Raw genomic sequence first — 13,360 nt, 5'->3', positions numbered from 1 at the left:
CCAGTATGGATTCTCTAATAAACAACAAGTCGGGCATTGGTTATAAAACTTTTTTTTTTAACATGTAGAGCATACAAATGCTCTGACACTTCCATGAGTCTTCTCATGCATAACAAGTTCATGGTTGGTGGTAAAAGGATTCACACATTGAGAACATTTATATGGTTTCTCTCCTTATGAATTCTCTTGTAATTGATAAGACTAGGTTTATGAATAAAACATTTCCCACATTCAGCACATACAAATGTTCTCTTGATTATAGATTATTGATGTGAACAGTTATTTCTTGGTTCTAAAACATTTCCCACATTCATTGCATGCAAATGGTTTATCACCTGCATTCAGAACATGCAAAATGTTTTGCGCCTGTGTGCAATAAAGGTGCGCTTTAGTATCAAATCTTCTGCCATATTCTGAACATACAATATGTTTCTTCACTTTGTCCTTTTTTTCATCTTTATGGAATGGGAATACTATGCATTTTTACATTTATTTTTGTTATGCTTTTCTAAAATATTATTGGTTAATTTCTGTGCTTTAGTAACTTTTGTATGATCATTTTTTATTTCATAAAAAAACTACTCCATATGCGCATTTCCATTGGGTGCAGATAAACAGGAATCTCTAAGTCTTACGTCACCATATTTTTTAATTTCTTCAGCAGTAATTCTCACAATTGTTATACGAAGCCTGCATGGTAATTTCTTTTTAATTTGTTTTGCTTCTTTATGACTTTTCCTTAAAATCATTTGTCTGGTCTCCTCCAAAGTTTCTTGCTGCCCAGAAATATTTCTGCTCCTTGGCTGAACTAAAAAATAAATAAAAAAAATGAATCTCTCTCTCAATTCAAGGGGGATTTGCACTCTCACTTCAAGGTAAAAATGCCAGGGTATCAGGAAAGTCAGTATTCAAGTGTAAAAGGAAGGATCCACACTCACTGGACTTTTAACACAAAGGTTTAAATGTGCAAAGTGACATTTCAGGAATCAAATTGTCCCCTTCAGACCAGATGAAGGGGACGGTTTGATCACCCGAAACGTCACTTTGCACATTAAACCTTTGTGTGAAAAGTCCAGTGAATGCAGACATACATGCAGACACAGATATACGTACATACAGATAGACAGATATCTAAAATATAATTAAAAAAAAAAAAAAAAAAAAAAAAAAGTTAGTTATATGACTAATATATGAATTATTCTATTTTTCCCTTAAAAGTCTGATCAGACTAATGCAAAGTAATCCTGTCTGATATAAACCCTTTTATGTTATTATTCAGGGGGGGGGGGGGAACAATTCTTGCCATCCCCGCAGTTCTGCTACAAGATTCTCTTTTTTTTTTAAGGGACAAGGAAATCAAAGTTAACCCTTTAATGACAATGGGAGACCTGCACGATTTAACTCCTAAGTGCAAAAACCATGACTGACATACAGGGTATATGGCGTCTTTAAAAAGGACATAAAACCCCATTTTTTTCCTTTCATGATTGAGATAGGGCATTCTCTTGATATCTTTTGTTGAAGCAGCAATGCACTATTGGGAGCTAGCTGAAAACTCTGGTAAATTAATTATAAGTGGTAAATATGTGCAGTCACCAATCAGCAGATAGCTTCCTGGTTTTACCTAGGCATGCTTTTTAACAGAGGATATCTAGAGAACAAAGCAAATTAGATAATGGAAGTAAATTAGAAAGTTTAAAATGGCTGCTGTATCTGAATCAAAGAACATGATTAGGTTTCAGGTCCCTTTAAGGGGGTTAACCTTTCAAGATCATTATGAGTTTGAGTTATGGTGGAGATAACCCATGAGATTAAAATGCTCCATAAAAATAGGTGATTAATAGAACATTAAGTAAATCTAGGCTAGTACCCCCAGAATGACTCTGTATACAGTGTTATCAATGCACCAGGGAACTCTGGGTAAGATATATAAATGAGATATTCAATGTCTCATTTTTTTCTCCCAAGTATCAATTTAAACACAGCAATCCTCTTTATGGGATAGGATGCAGCAAGATAAACTTATGTAGTGCCTTTATATAGCAGCATACTGTGGTAGGCTCACTAGCATTCACATGTCTAAAGCACTATATAGCAAAAGTGCTTGCAAGAATTTTGTATCAATGTTTACATATTCTGCTCAACACACGTGCACACTCGATGTATCTAAGTATGATCTCAGGGGAACCAGCTACATATCAACAAAGGATAGGTAATAAAAAGGATTATCTAATATTTTTTTTTTTTAAAACAACAATTTAAGTAGAGATTGTCCCTTTAAGTTAAATATGGTTACACAAAATGATCAAAACAAAATTCTCCCCTGGGTAATAAGTGCATATTACATATAAGGGCTTCTGCGTATGACTTAAAGGGACAGTCAAAACCAGAATATTTTTTTTTTTTTTTTTAGAAAAACTCTAAAATTTATGCTTACCTGATAAAATCTCTCTTGACACGGTGAGTCCACGGATCATCTCTAATTACAATTGGGAATATCACTCCTGGCAAGCAGGAGGAGGAAAAGAGCACCACAGCAAAGCTGTTAAGTATCACCTCCCTTCCATCCAACCCCAGTCATTTGACCGAAGGAAAAAGAGAAACACAAGGTACAGAGGTGCCTGAGGTTTAGAACACGAAAAACTGTCTAAATAAACAGGGCAGGCCGTGGACTCACCGTGTCATTAGAAAGAAAACAAAATTCATGCTTACCCGATACATTTATAATGACACTGTCTATTGGGAATCAATACCCAAGCTAGAGGACACAGATAAGGGAGGGACAAGACAGGGAACCTAAACGGAAGGCACCACTGCTTGGAGAATCTGTCTCCCAAAAGACGCCTCAGCCGAGGCAAAAGTATCACATTTATAGAATTTTGAAAGTGTTTAGAGGACCAAGTTGCAGCCTTGCAAATCTGTCCCACAGAAGCTTCATTTTTGAATGCCAAGGAAGAGTAAACGTAGAATGAGCCGTAACTCTCTCCAGAGGCTGCTGTCCACCAGTTTCATAGGCCAAGGGAACTATACTTTTCAGCCACAAAGAAAGAAGCAACCGTAGCTTTCTGACCCTTATGTTTCCCAGAAAAAAACAGAGCAGAAGACTGGCGAAAATCCTTAGTCGCCTGTAGATATTATTTCAATGCACGCACCACGTCTAGGTTGTGCAGCAGACGTTCTTTATGAGAAGACTGGTTAGGACACAAAGAAGGAACAACGATTTCTTGATTAATGTTTCTATCCGAAACCACTTTATGGAGAAACCCTAACTTTGTACGCAGAACTACCTTATCCGAATGAAAAATAAGGTACGGAGATTCATACTGCAACGCCTAGAGCTGAGACTCTATGAGCAGAAGAAATTGTAACAAGAAACAAAAAACTTTCCAAGATAACAACTTAATATCTAAGGAATGCATAGTCTCAAACGGAGCCTGCTGAAGAACTTTAAGAACAAGGTTAAGACTCCAAGGAGGAGTAACAGGTTTGAACACAGGCCCGATTCTGACCATGGCCTTACAGAACGATTGCACTTCTGGTACATCCGCCAGACGTTTATGTAACAAAATAAACAAGGCAGATATTTGACCCTTCAAGGTACTTGCCGATAAAACCTTCCAGACCCTCCTGGAGAAAGGACAGAATTCTAGGAATCAGACTCTACTCCAAGAGTAGCTTCTGGCTTCACACCAATACAGATATTTGCGCCATATCTGGTGGTAAATCTTTCTAGTGACAGGCTTACGAGCCTGAATCAAGGTCTCAATAACCGACTCCGAAAAACCGCGCTTAGATAGAATTAAGCGTTCAATCTCCAAGCAGTCAGCTTCAGAGAAACAAGATTTGGATGAAGGAAGGGCACTTGAAGTAGAAGGTCCTTCCTCAGTGGAAGTCTCCAAGGTGGAAGAGAAGACATCTCCACTAGGTCTGCATACCAGATCCTGCGAGGCCACGCCAGTGCAATGAGGATCACCAAAGCCTTCTCCTGTTTGATTTGAGCAATGACCCATGGAAGGAGAGCTAACAGAGTAAATAGGTATGCTAAACTGAAATTCCAAGGAACCGCCAGCGCATCTATCAGTGCAGCCTGAGGATCCCTTGACCTCAACCCGTACCTCGGAAGCTTGGCATTCTGTCGAGATGCCATGAGATCCAGCTCTGGCTGTCCCCATTTGAGAATCAAGTTGGAACCCAACTCCGGATGAAGTTCCCACTCAGCCCGGATGAAAGGTCTGTCTGCTCAGAAAATCCGCTTCTCAATTGTCCACTCCTGGAATGTGGATCGCAGACAGCAGTTGTGGATCTCCGCCCACTGAATAATCTTGGCTACCTCCGCCATGGCCAAGGAACTCAGAGTTCCTTCCTGATGGTTGATGTAAGCCACTGAAGTTATGTTGTCCAACAAACCTGATAAACCGGGCTGAAGCCAACTGAGGCCAGGCGAGCATTGAAGATTACCCTCAGCTCTATGTTTATGGGGAGAACAGACTCCTCCCGAGTCCCTGTCCCCTGAGCCTTTAGTGAGCCCCAGACTGCTCCCCAGCAGGCTGGCGTCCGTTGTCACAATCACCCAGGTGGGTCTGTGGACGCAGGTTCGCTGGGACAGATTGAGACAGCCACCTAGGAAGATAATCTCTTGTCGCTTGATCCAGAGGTAATCGCGGAGACAGATCCACATAATCCCCATTCCATTGCCTGAGCATGCATAACTGCAGAGGTCTGAGATGGAACTGGGCAAACGGGATGATATCCATGGCAGCTACCATCAGACCAATCACCTCAATACATTGAGCCACTGAAGGCCGAGGAGAGGACTGAAGGGCAAGACAAGAGTCTAAGATCTTTGTTTTTCTGACTTCAGTCAGAAATATTTTCATTGATAAGGAATCTGTTATTGTTCCCAAGAACACTACCCTTGTAGCTGGAATCAAGGAACTCTTTCCCAAATTCACCTTCCATCCATGAGAACGCAGAAAAGATAAGATCTCCGTGTGGGAGTTTGCTTGTTGAAAGGTTGGCGCCTGAACCAGAAAGTCGCCCAGATAAGGCGCTACTGCAATGCCCCGCAACCAGAGCACCGCCAACAAGGATCCCAGGACTTTTGAAAAATAATCATGGGAGCTGTGACAAGGCCAAATGGAAGAGTCACAAACTGGAAGTGCTTGTCTAGAAAAGCAAACCTCAGAAACCTGTGGATGGGAACATGAAGGTATGCATCCTTTAAATCTACGGTTGTCATGAATTGACCCTCTTGAACTAAGGGAAAAAAGGAACAAATAATTTCCATTGTGAAGGATGGTACTTTGAGTAACTTGTTTAGACTTTTGAGTCTAAACTTGGTCTGAAGGTTCCCTCTTTTTTGGGAACCACGATCAGATTGGGAGTAGAATCCCAGACCCTTTTCCTGCACTGGAACAGGAACTATCACTCCTAGGTCGGAAAGGTCCCGGACACAATGTAAGAACACCTCCCTTTTTATCTGGTCTACAGATAATCGAGAGCAGAAACCTGCCCCTGGGAGGAAAGGTATTGAACTCTTGTTTGTATCCCTGGGACACGATGTCCACTGCTCAGGGATCCGGAACATCCCGAGCCCAGGCCTGAACGAAGAAGGAAAGTCTGCCCCCCCACAAGATCCGGATCGGGGGCAGACCCTTTATGCCGACAGTCATTAACAGGCTTTTTAGATTGCTTCCCCTTGTTCCAAGACAGGTTGGACCTCCAGGAAGGCTTGGACTGTTCCTGCTTGGTAGAAGGAGAGGAATGTTTACCTTTGAAGTTTCGAAAGGAATGAAAATTACTCTGACGCCCTTTCTGCTTATTCCTCTTATCCTGACGGAGGAAATGATCCTAACGAGGTCTTACCCTTGTAGGGAATCACCAAAAGCTTAGACACATAGACCAGGACTTCAACCATAAGGCTCTGCAAGCCAGTACGGCAAAAACAGAAATCTTTGCTCCCATCTTAATAACCTGTAGGGAAGCATCCGTAATAAAGGAATTAGCCAACTTAAGAGCCTTGATCATATCCTGATCTCTTCAAGGGGAGTATCTGTCTGAATAGAATCAAACAAAGCATCGAACCAGTATACTGCTGCGCTGGTGACGGTAGCAATACACACCGCAGGTTGCCACTGTAAACCCTGGTGTACATACATCTTTAAGCAAACCTTCCAATTTCTAATCCATAGGATCCTTAAAGGAACAGCTATCCTCTATGGGAATAGTGGTTCTCTTAGCCAAAGTGGAAATTGCCCCTTCCACCTTGGGGACCGTATGCCAAGACTCCTTGATAGTCAGCTATTGGAAGCATTTTCTTAAAAATTGGGGATGGAGAAAAAGGGATACCAGGTCTCTCCCATTCCTGAGCAATAATCTCTGCAGCCCGGTCTGGAACAGGGAAAACCTCCACCATGGAAGGTACATCAAAGTACTTTTTTTTAGCTTACTAGCTTCTTAGGATTTACTACGACAGTAGTGTCGGAGTCGTCCAGGGTAGCCAAAACCTCCTTAAGTAACAAACTGAGGTGTTCCAGCTTAAATCAGAAGAGGGAATTACAGAGAGAGATTTCACCCTCAGATGCTACCGAAGTATCTTCCTCCTTGGAATTCTGGGAAGGAACATACGGAATAGCCACGACTGTCAGAATCCTTACTCACCGATTCCTTAGGATTTCCTCTTGCGCTTTCCCTACAGCATGGGGAAAAAAAAAAAAAATCAGACAGCGCATCAGTCACCGCAGACGATATGTGGGTAGCAATGTCTTGCAGCGTAACTCCAGCTGGAGTGTGAGGAAACGCAGGGCACTGCATGCGTGGACAATAAAGTTTGGGACACTTGAGGAGAAAGCTGCGCCATATCTTGAACATTTTCAGGAGACCCCTGAACAGCATTAGCCTTAGTCAATGATGGCTCAGAGTCAAAAAGTCTATCCCTGTAATTCAATGTTCTCTCAATACATGAGAAACAGAAAGGGACTGGTGGTTCCACATTAGCATCAAAACACAAAGAACAAGTAACATTTTGCAGGGCCTCTTGGTCCATCTTTACCCAATAATTGAACTAATGAAAAAAAACAAAAAAACAAAAACAAAAACTTTTATTTACCCTTTAGATTATGTAAAAAAAAAAAAAAAAAAAAGTTACTGTCCCTTTAAATTTTAAACAACTTTTTATTTTGCAAAAAAAAAAAAAAAAAAAAGTTAGTCTTAGAGCACCCCAGACAGCCTCTACGCCTCAGCTAACCCTGCTGAGGTGACTACCTGTCCTGCTGACTGCCAGAGGTAATAGAGAAAATCCGGACTCAACACAGAGCTGCTCCACTCAGTATCCGGAGACCGCTAACACTGAAAAGCGGAACCTCAACGAAGTAAGTCAACCTTCCGGCACTCCGGAAGTGAGAAAGGAAGGAAAAAGCATGCAGAACTCTTTGCCGCTTCAAAACAGACCCGCCCATTGTGGGCGTATCAACCTGAACCTCCCCGCCGGCATTATCTTCACTCTGAATGTAAAGCCGCTGGGAGTAAGAAAAACATAACCACCCTGACCGGAACAACAAACTGAGCTTATGGTCTCTGAACTCCTCTCGTTCAGAGTGCCTGCACAAACTGCCTCACATTGTCCTAATGATCTATGTCCCAACAGAGTTAACTGTTAAAGTGCCAATATTTTTCTTTATAGTCCCTAGAAAAATAAAATTAGCACTAACCTCAATGTTATCTGCCTGGCAGCAGGGCAGCTCACTAGGTTTGAGAGGCATCCTCCCTCACATGGACCTGTGGAAAAAGGAAAAGACTGAGTGATCTCACTCAGGATTTCAAGTTAGGGCAGCAATAACAATTGCTTAAAAGCCACAACTGCTCTACTAAAGAGACTGACATGGGCTACGGCTACACCCCAGGAAAAAGCAGAACAAACTTGTACTGCTGAAAAATAAAATCTTGATTGAAGAATCTTCTTCCAGACACCTAAACTTTACCACCTCCTTGCTTTTAACGTAGGCAAAGAGAATGACTGGGGTTGGATGGAAGGGAGGTGATATTTAACAGCTTTGCTGTGGTGCTCTTTGCCTCCTGCTGGCCAGGAGTGATATTCCCCAATAGTAATTAGAGATGATCTGTGGACTCACCGTGTTATTAGAAAGAAAGATAATCCCCAGTTTTGCATAACCAGCACTGTTATATTAATATAATTTTTTACCTCTGTGATTACCTTGTATCTAACATTCTGCAAACTGCCCCCTTATTTCAGTTCTTTTGACAGACTTGCATTTTAGCAAATCAGTTCTCACTCCAGGGTAACTTCACGTGCATTAGCTCAATGTTGGTGAAAAAAATCAAAATGCATTCAGATTAGAGGCAGTCTTCAAGGTCTAAGAAATTAGCATATGAACCTCCTAGAATTAGCTTTCAACTAATACCAAGAGAACAAAGCAAAATTGGTGATAAAAGTAAATTGGAAAGTTGTTTAAAATTAGATTCACTATTTAAAATCATGATTTTTTTGGACTTTACTGTCCCTTAGGGACATGAAATTCAGAAAAAAACCCAAAAAAACCCCAAAACAAAACACACACCTTTCATAGCTCAGACAGAGCACACATAGCTCTGCAAGACTTTTCAATGTATTATCAAATACTACATAGGTAATATGAGTTTTCCCCGGTCCCTGCAGTGACCGTATAACCTGCGGTACTGGTATCGTACTACATGGGTAATGTGCGTTTTCCCCGGTCCCTGCAGTGACAGTATAACCTGCTGTACTGGTGCCATACTACATGGGTAATGTGCGTTTTCCCCCGGTCCCTGCAGTGACAGTATAACCTGCTGTACTGGTGCCATACTACATGGGTAATGTGAGTTTTCCACAGTCCCTGCAGTGACAGTATAACCTGCTGTACTGGTGCAGAGCTACATGGGTAATCTGGATTTTCCCCATCAGACATTTTTCGGCTCGCTCCTATATTGTGAAGAAATCTGTCAAGACGTGATCTATTTTCCCCTCTGCAGATTATCTGGTGAAGACAACTGTATTTGCATAAACTGCGCATTGTGTGCGTATCACTAGTGTGCCTGTCACTGTATGAGACAGTTGGCCATCACTTCTGTGACATGCAACTACATTATTATTATTGGGGCCCTTGATTGGTTGTATCAAAAATAGAGGGGTTATTTTCTGCTGTAAATAATACTCACAGTTGCTGGTATTTATATGTGTTGCCCCCGTATGTCTCTGGCGCCCTTGTACACACAGCTCTTCCCCATGCTCAATCTTTGTCACAACTGATGGCTTGTCACCGACACAACCTGCAGGGATATATCAGATACTGTTAGACATTGTTGTTACCTAAGGGCAGGACGTTTACTGGGTGAGAGCAGGGTGAGGGCATTTACTGAATGAAGCTAAGAGCAGGGGTAAGGTATATACTGGGTGAGAGAGCAGGGTGAGGGCATTTACTGAATGAAGCTAAGAGCAGGGCATTTACCGGGTGTCTGGGATTTGTTGACCCCTTTTGGCAATCTTGATTCCCACCTGGGTGACTATCACCATAGACACTCATGCACAGCCAACATTACTGTGGCCCCACTGTGGCCATGGCCAAGAGTTCAGCAGCATCACTGTTCCTGTGAAAGCGACATTCCTGATGAAATCCAGCTGGGCCTAGGGCAACACAGAACTTAAACAAGCCGCACTTACCTAGCGAGTGGAGCGTCTGGTAATTCTCCATCATCACATCCTTATAAAGCTCCTTCTGACCCTCCTGTAAATATTCCCACTCCTCCTTCGAAAAGTAAACGGCCACATCCTCAAACTCAACTTGTTCCTTAAAAAGAAAAATCAACCAATCACAAAACTAAGATTTACGACTTGTTATTGGTGACCAACACTCTTAAAGGGCCATTAATGTTAAAATGACATGTTCTAACACTAGCGACACGCATAGTTAATGTCCCAGGACCCACAGAGCGGAATCTGACGGTGCTAGTTGCGGGGTTAAACACATAACACTACATCGCTAGTGTCAAAATGACATGCTCGAATGCATTAGAGAAAGTAACACGATAATAGTCCTTTAACCCCTTAAGCTACACTGATGTACCACATCATAAAAAAAATAAATAAAAAAAGTCTTAAAAAAGGGATATTAAACACTACATAAATACTAGATAGAAATTGAAAGAAAACAAGTAGTCATATTTTTAAAGTTTCATTAGCTCTTTAAAATATTGACAAAATAAGTAAAGTTTTAGTGTCTGCAACAATGGGAGCTGCCATGTTGTAACTTAGGTTACCTTCTCTCCTGTAGCCAATTATAAATAGGTCACTAGAAAGAGCAGCCAATGGCTGTGTGGAATATAACAGTGCTCTTCACTTCCATTTCTAACAGGAACTGAAAAGCTCACATTGCCAGAATAGAATTACAGGAAAAGGGGACAAAATAAATAAAATTACTTTGCAGAGTCGTTTTTATATTTACAGTTTATCATTTTATATTACCATCTCAAAGTGTTTAATGTCCCTTTAAGGACTCTAGAGACATAATAGTATGTTTGTCCTATTTAGTCTCCTTAGAAGGGGATATCTGCATACCCACTGGCAACCTCAGAACTTGCCTTGTAACTGAGGCAGTGTGTCTGAGGTCAGAGCGGTCATGTGATCGATGTAATAGCAAACCACAGTGATCACATGGTTACTGTGTGCAAAACGGAAGCAGAGAGGGTGAGCACCCAAAGGGGCAGGGCGCTACACTCAGAAACAAACTTTGGAAGGGAGGAGTAACAGGACACTACAGAAAATGTTAACAGCGCTAAAACTGAATATTGGCAGACTACTAAAATGATGGTGAGGAGTATGCGCGCACCTGTGGGGGGGGAGGGGGTTAAGGTGGGAGGCCAATACCTACATTATAATACAAATCCCCTTCCAGCTAATTAAACCCTTCACTGCCAGGAATTCCAGAAATGTGGTGCACAGCTGCAATAAGCGGCCTTCTAATTATCCAAAATCAATGGCAAAGCCACGTATCTCTGCTATATCTGAACAAAGGGGATATCAGATAAGCTTTTACAGCCATTTGTGTCACAATTGCACAAACGGTATGTAAATAATATCAGTGGAGGTTAAAACAAAAAAAGTTAATGATTTGTTGCATTTGATTGCATTTGGCGCCGAAATGGTGGCATGAAATTTACCAAAATGGGCCTAAATCAACATCTTGGGTTGTCAACTTTAAAAAAAAAAAAAAAAAAAAAAAACTAATACCACCGCATTCTATCTATATCCACCTGCTCCAAGCTACATTTTTAGGTGTGGCTGATGACAGCAAGTGGGCAGCACCCATGGGTGTTTTGGGGACTGCAACCAGGGTGTCTATGACTAATGTTCCGGTGCCAGTGGCTCCCTGGCATATGACCTATACCATTTGTATAGTGAAAAGCAACTCACATACACAATGGGTGGAGTACAGCAGTGACGTAACATTTCTCACAGCGGTTTTATCTTTATATTGGTGCAGACACTGTTCCCTGGTTCTTATTTTATGTCCCTTTACAATACGGTATGACAGATCCGTGAAGGCACAACACCCTATATTTTACCTCTCTTGATTTCTTATTTTACACAGATTTATAATCAAACAGCTTTTCTGGCCCCTATGGGATCAAGCACTGTTAATTTTCTTGTAAAATGAATTATTTTGGCGAGTTTCTGTGTAGCTCAGTGGCACAAGCCAATCAGGATAACAAGCTGCAGCAGGGCATGAGCCAGAGGCCAATCAGATTGCACAGCTGGAGGGGAAATCTCAAAAGATAAAGCTATTGTCAAGTGCTAGTGCAGTGTGATCTATACAAAAAGCTCCTCCCCAGTTATAACACACAGCTATAGATGGCGCTACTGTAGGTTACTTACCGCGCCGGTCAGCACATCTGCCACTGAGGTCTGATTAATGATCTTTTTAGGCATCTTTATCGCAAGTGAATTTATTCACATACAGCACAAACCTAAAGAGACACAAGATCTTAGATGTTAAAAAAAAAAAAACACCACACATACATATAACATAAATTATGCTTACCTTATAATTTTCTTCTGATGGAAAGAGTATACAGCTGCATTCATTACTTTTGGGAAAACAATACCCAAGTTATAGAGGACACTGAATGCCAAGACGGGAGGCTACAGTAGGCAGCCCATGCTGAGGGCACCAAGCCTGAAACCACTACCCGCAAAAACAAACAAAAAAAAAACCCAGCTTTGTCCAAAGCCGAGAAACTTTGAAAGGAAAGGCCCCGAGGACACAGACCCGCAGGTAGTCCAGAGCCAAGCTAGAGACCGCAAAAAATTGACTCAACTGAGCCAACAGGCCTCCAAGAGACACCATCACCCAACAGTCTGTTCCTCACACACCACTCACTAAAGAAGGGATCACCAGTCTAAACTCCCAAAGGGAGAGGGCCAGGAGAAACAAAGGAAAAGACCGAATGGTCACATTCCAGAACGAGAACCCCCCCCCCCCCAAATGGGTCCCGACAATCAAGGGGAGACTACGCCTAGACCAAGGAAACCGGGAGGTGTAGGACCAGGCATAGAAACAGAAAACTCTCAAACGTCGTGCAAAAGCACCAAGGACAATGGGAGGACGGAGTTCCTGAACTTGGAACACAGAAGTATTCCGCTACAAAAAAAAAAAAAAACCCCCACACAACTTGTAACAGACCCAGACGAAAAACCCTGAGTCAAGAACATGCTCCCATACTCAGGATGACACAGGGAATACTTGCTGAGAGCAAAAGGCAACTCCCTCCCCAAAAAAAAAAAAAAAAAAAAAAAAAAAAAAAAAAAAAAGGGATCATAACCTCCACAAGGTCCCCCAAGAAGAGGAGTGACACCCTGAACCCTAGGTGGAGCAATCCCAGACCCTCTGCTTGTAAGCTTAGGTAGCCAGCTAGCTACTATGCAAATGTGGCTAATCCCCTTTAAGGGACACAATGCGCTGCTCATTTTATCAACCTCGAAAGGAAGAAAGGCTGAGTAGACTGCGCCAGGGACAAAACAAGCAACCCTCAGACTACTACAGTACAGAGTAGCCACAGAGCCTTAGAATGCTGAACTAGCTGACCAGCTAGCAACCCCAGCAACGGCAGGTCTGAAACAGGGAATCAGAAGCATCCCAAAACCGTCTCAAAATGAGCGAAAGAATGACCACAGCCAATCCAACAGAGCACAGGTGCAACCCGACTCCTTATAACAGACAACAGGGCCGTAGACCCAAAGGATCTAGCAAGAAGGTCCAACTTTGTCTTGACATGGAGCCAGCAAGACTCCAAACGAAACCCAGAGAGAAAAACCTCAGCTAGGTAA

The 13,360-nt window shown here is 42.1% G+C and overlaps 1 protein-coding gene across 1 annotated transcript; it reads right to left on the bottom strand.

Annotated features, from left to right (window-relative positions):
• Window positions 1–578: 578 nt before the first annotated feature.
• On the bottom strand, window positions 579–12,001 carry LOC128636739 (zinc finger protein 81-like). Its single transcript, XM_053689722.1, has 4 exons — window positions 11,909–12,001; window positions 9,698–9,824; window positions 9,196–9,306; window positions 579–808 (listed from the first exon to the last, which is right to left on the bottom strand). The coding sequence occupies exons 1-4, from the start codon at window positions 11,960–11,962 to the stop codon at window positions 579–581; spliced, it is 522 nt and encodes a 173-aa protein (XP_053545697.1). The 5' UTR covers window positions 11,963–12,001.
• Window positions 12,002–13,360: the final 1,359 nt, after the last annotated feature.

The sequence above is a fragment of the Bombina bombina genome, chromosome 7, assembly GCF_027579735.1.
Source record: "Bombina bombina isolate aBomBom1 chromosome 7, aBomBom1.pri, whole genome shotgun sequence".
In the NCBI taxonomy this organism is placed as follows: domain Eukaryota; kingdom Metazoa; phylum Chordata; class Amphibia; order Anura; family Bombinatoridae; genus Bombina; species Bombina bombina.
Note: the sequence above shows the minus strand (reverse complement) of the source record. Positions and strands in the feature narration are given on the sequence as shown.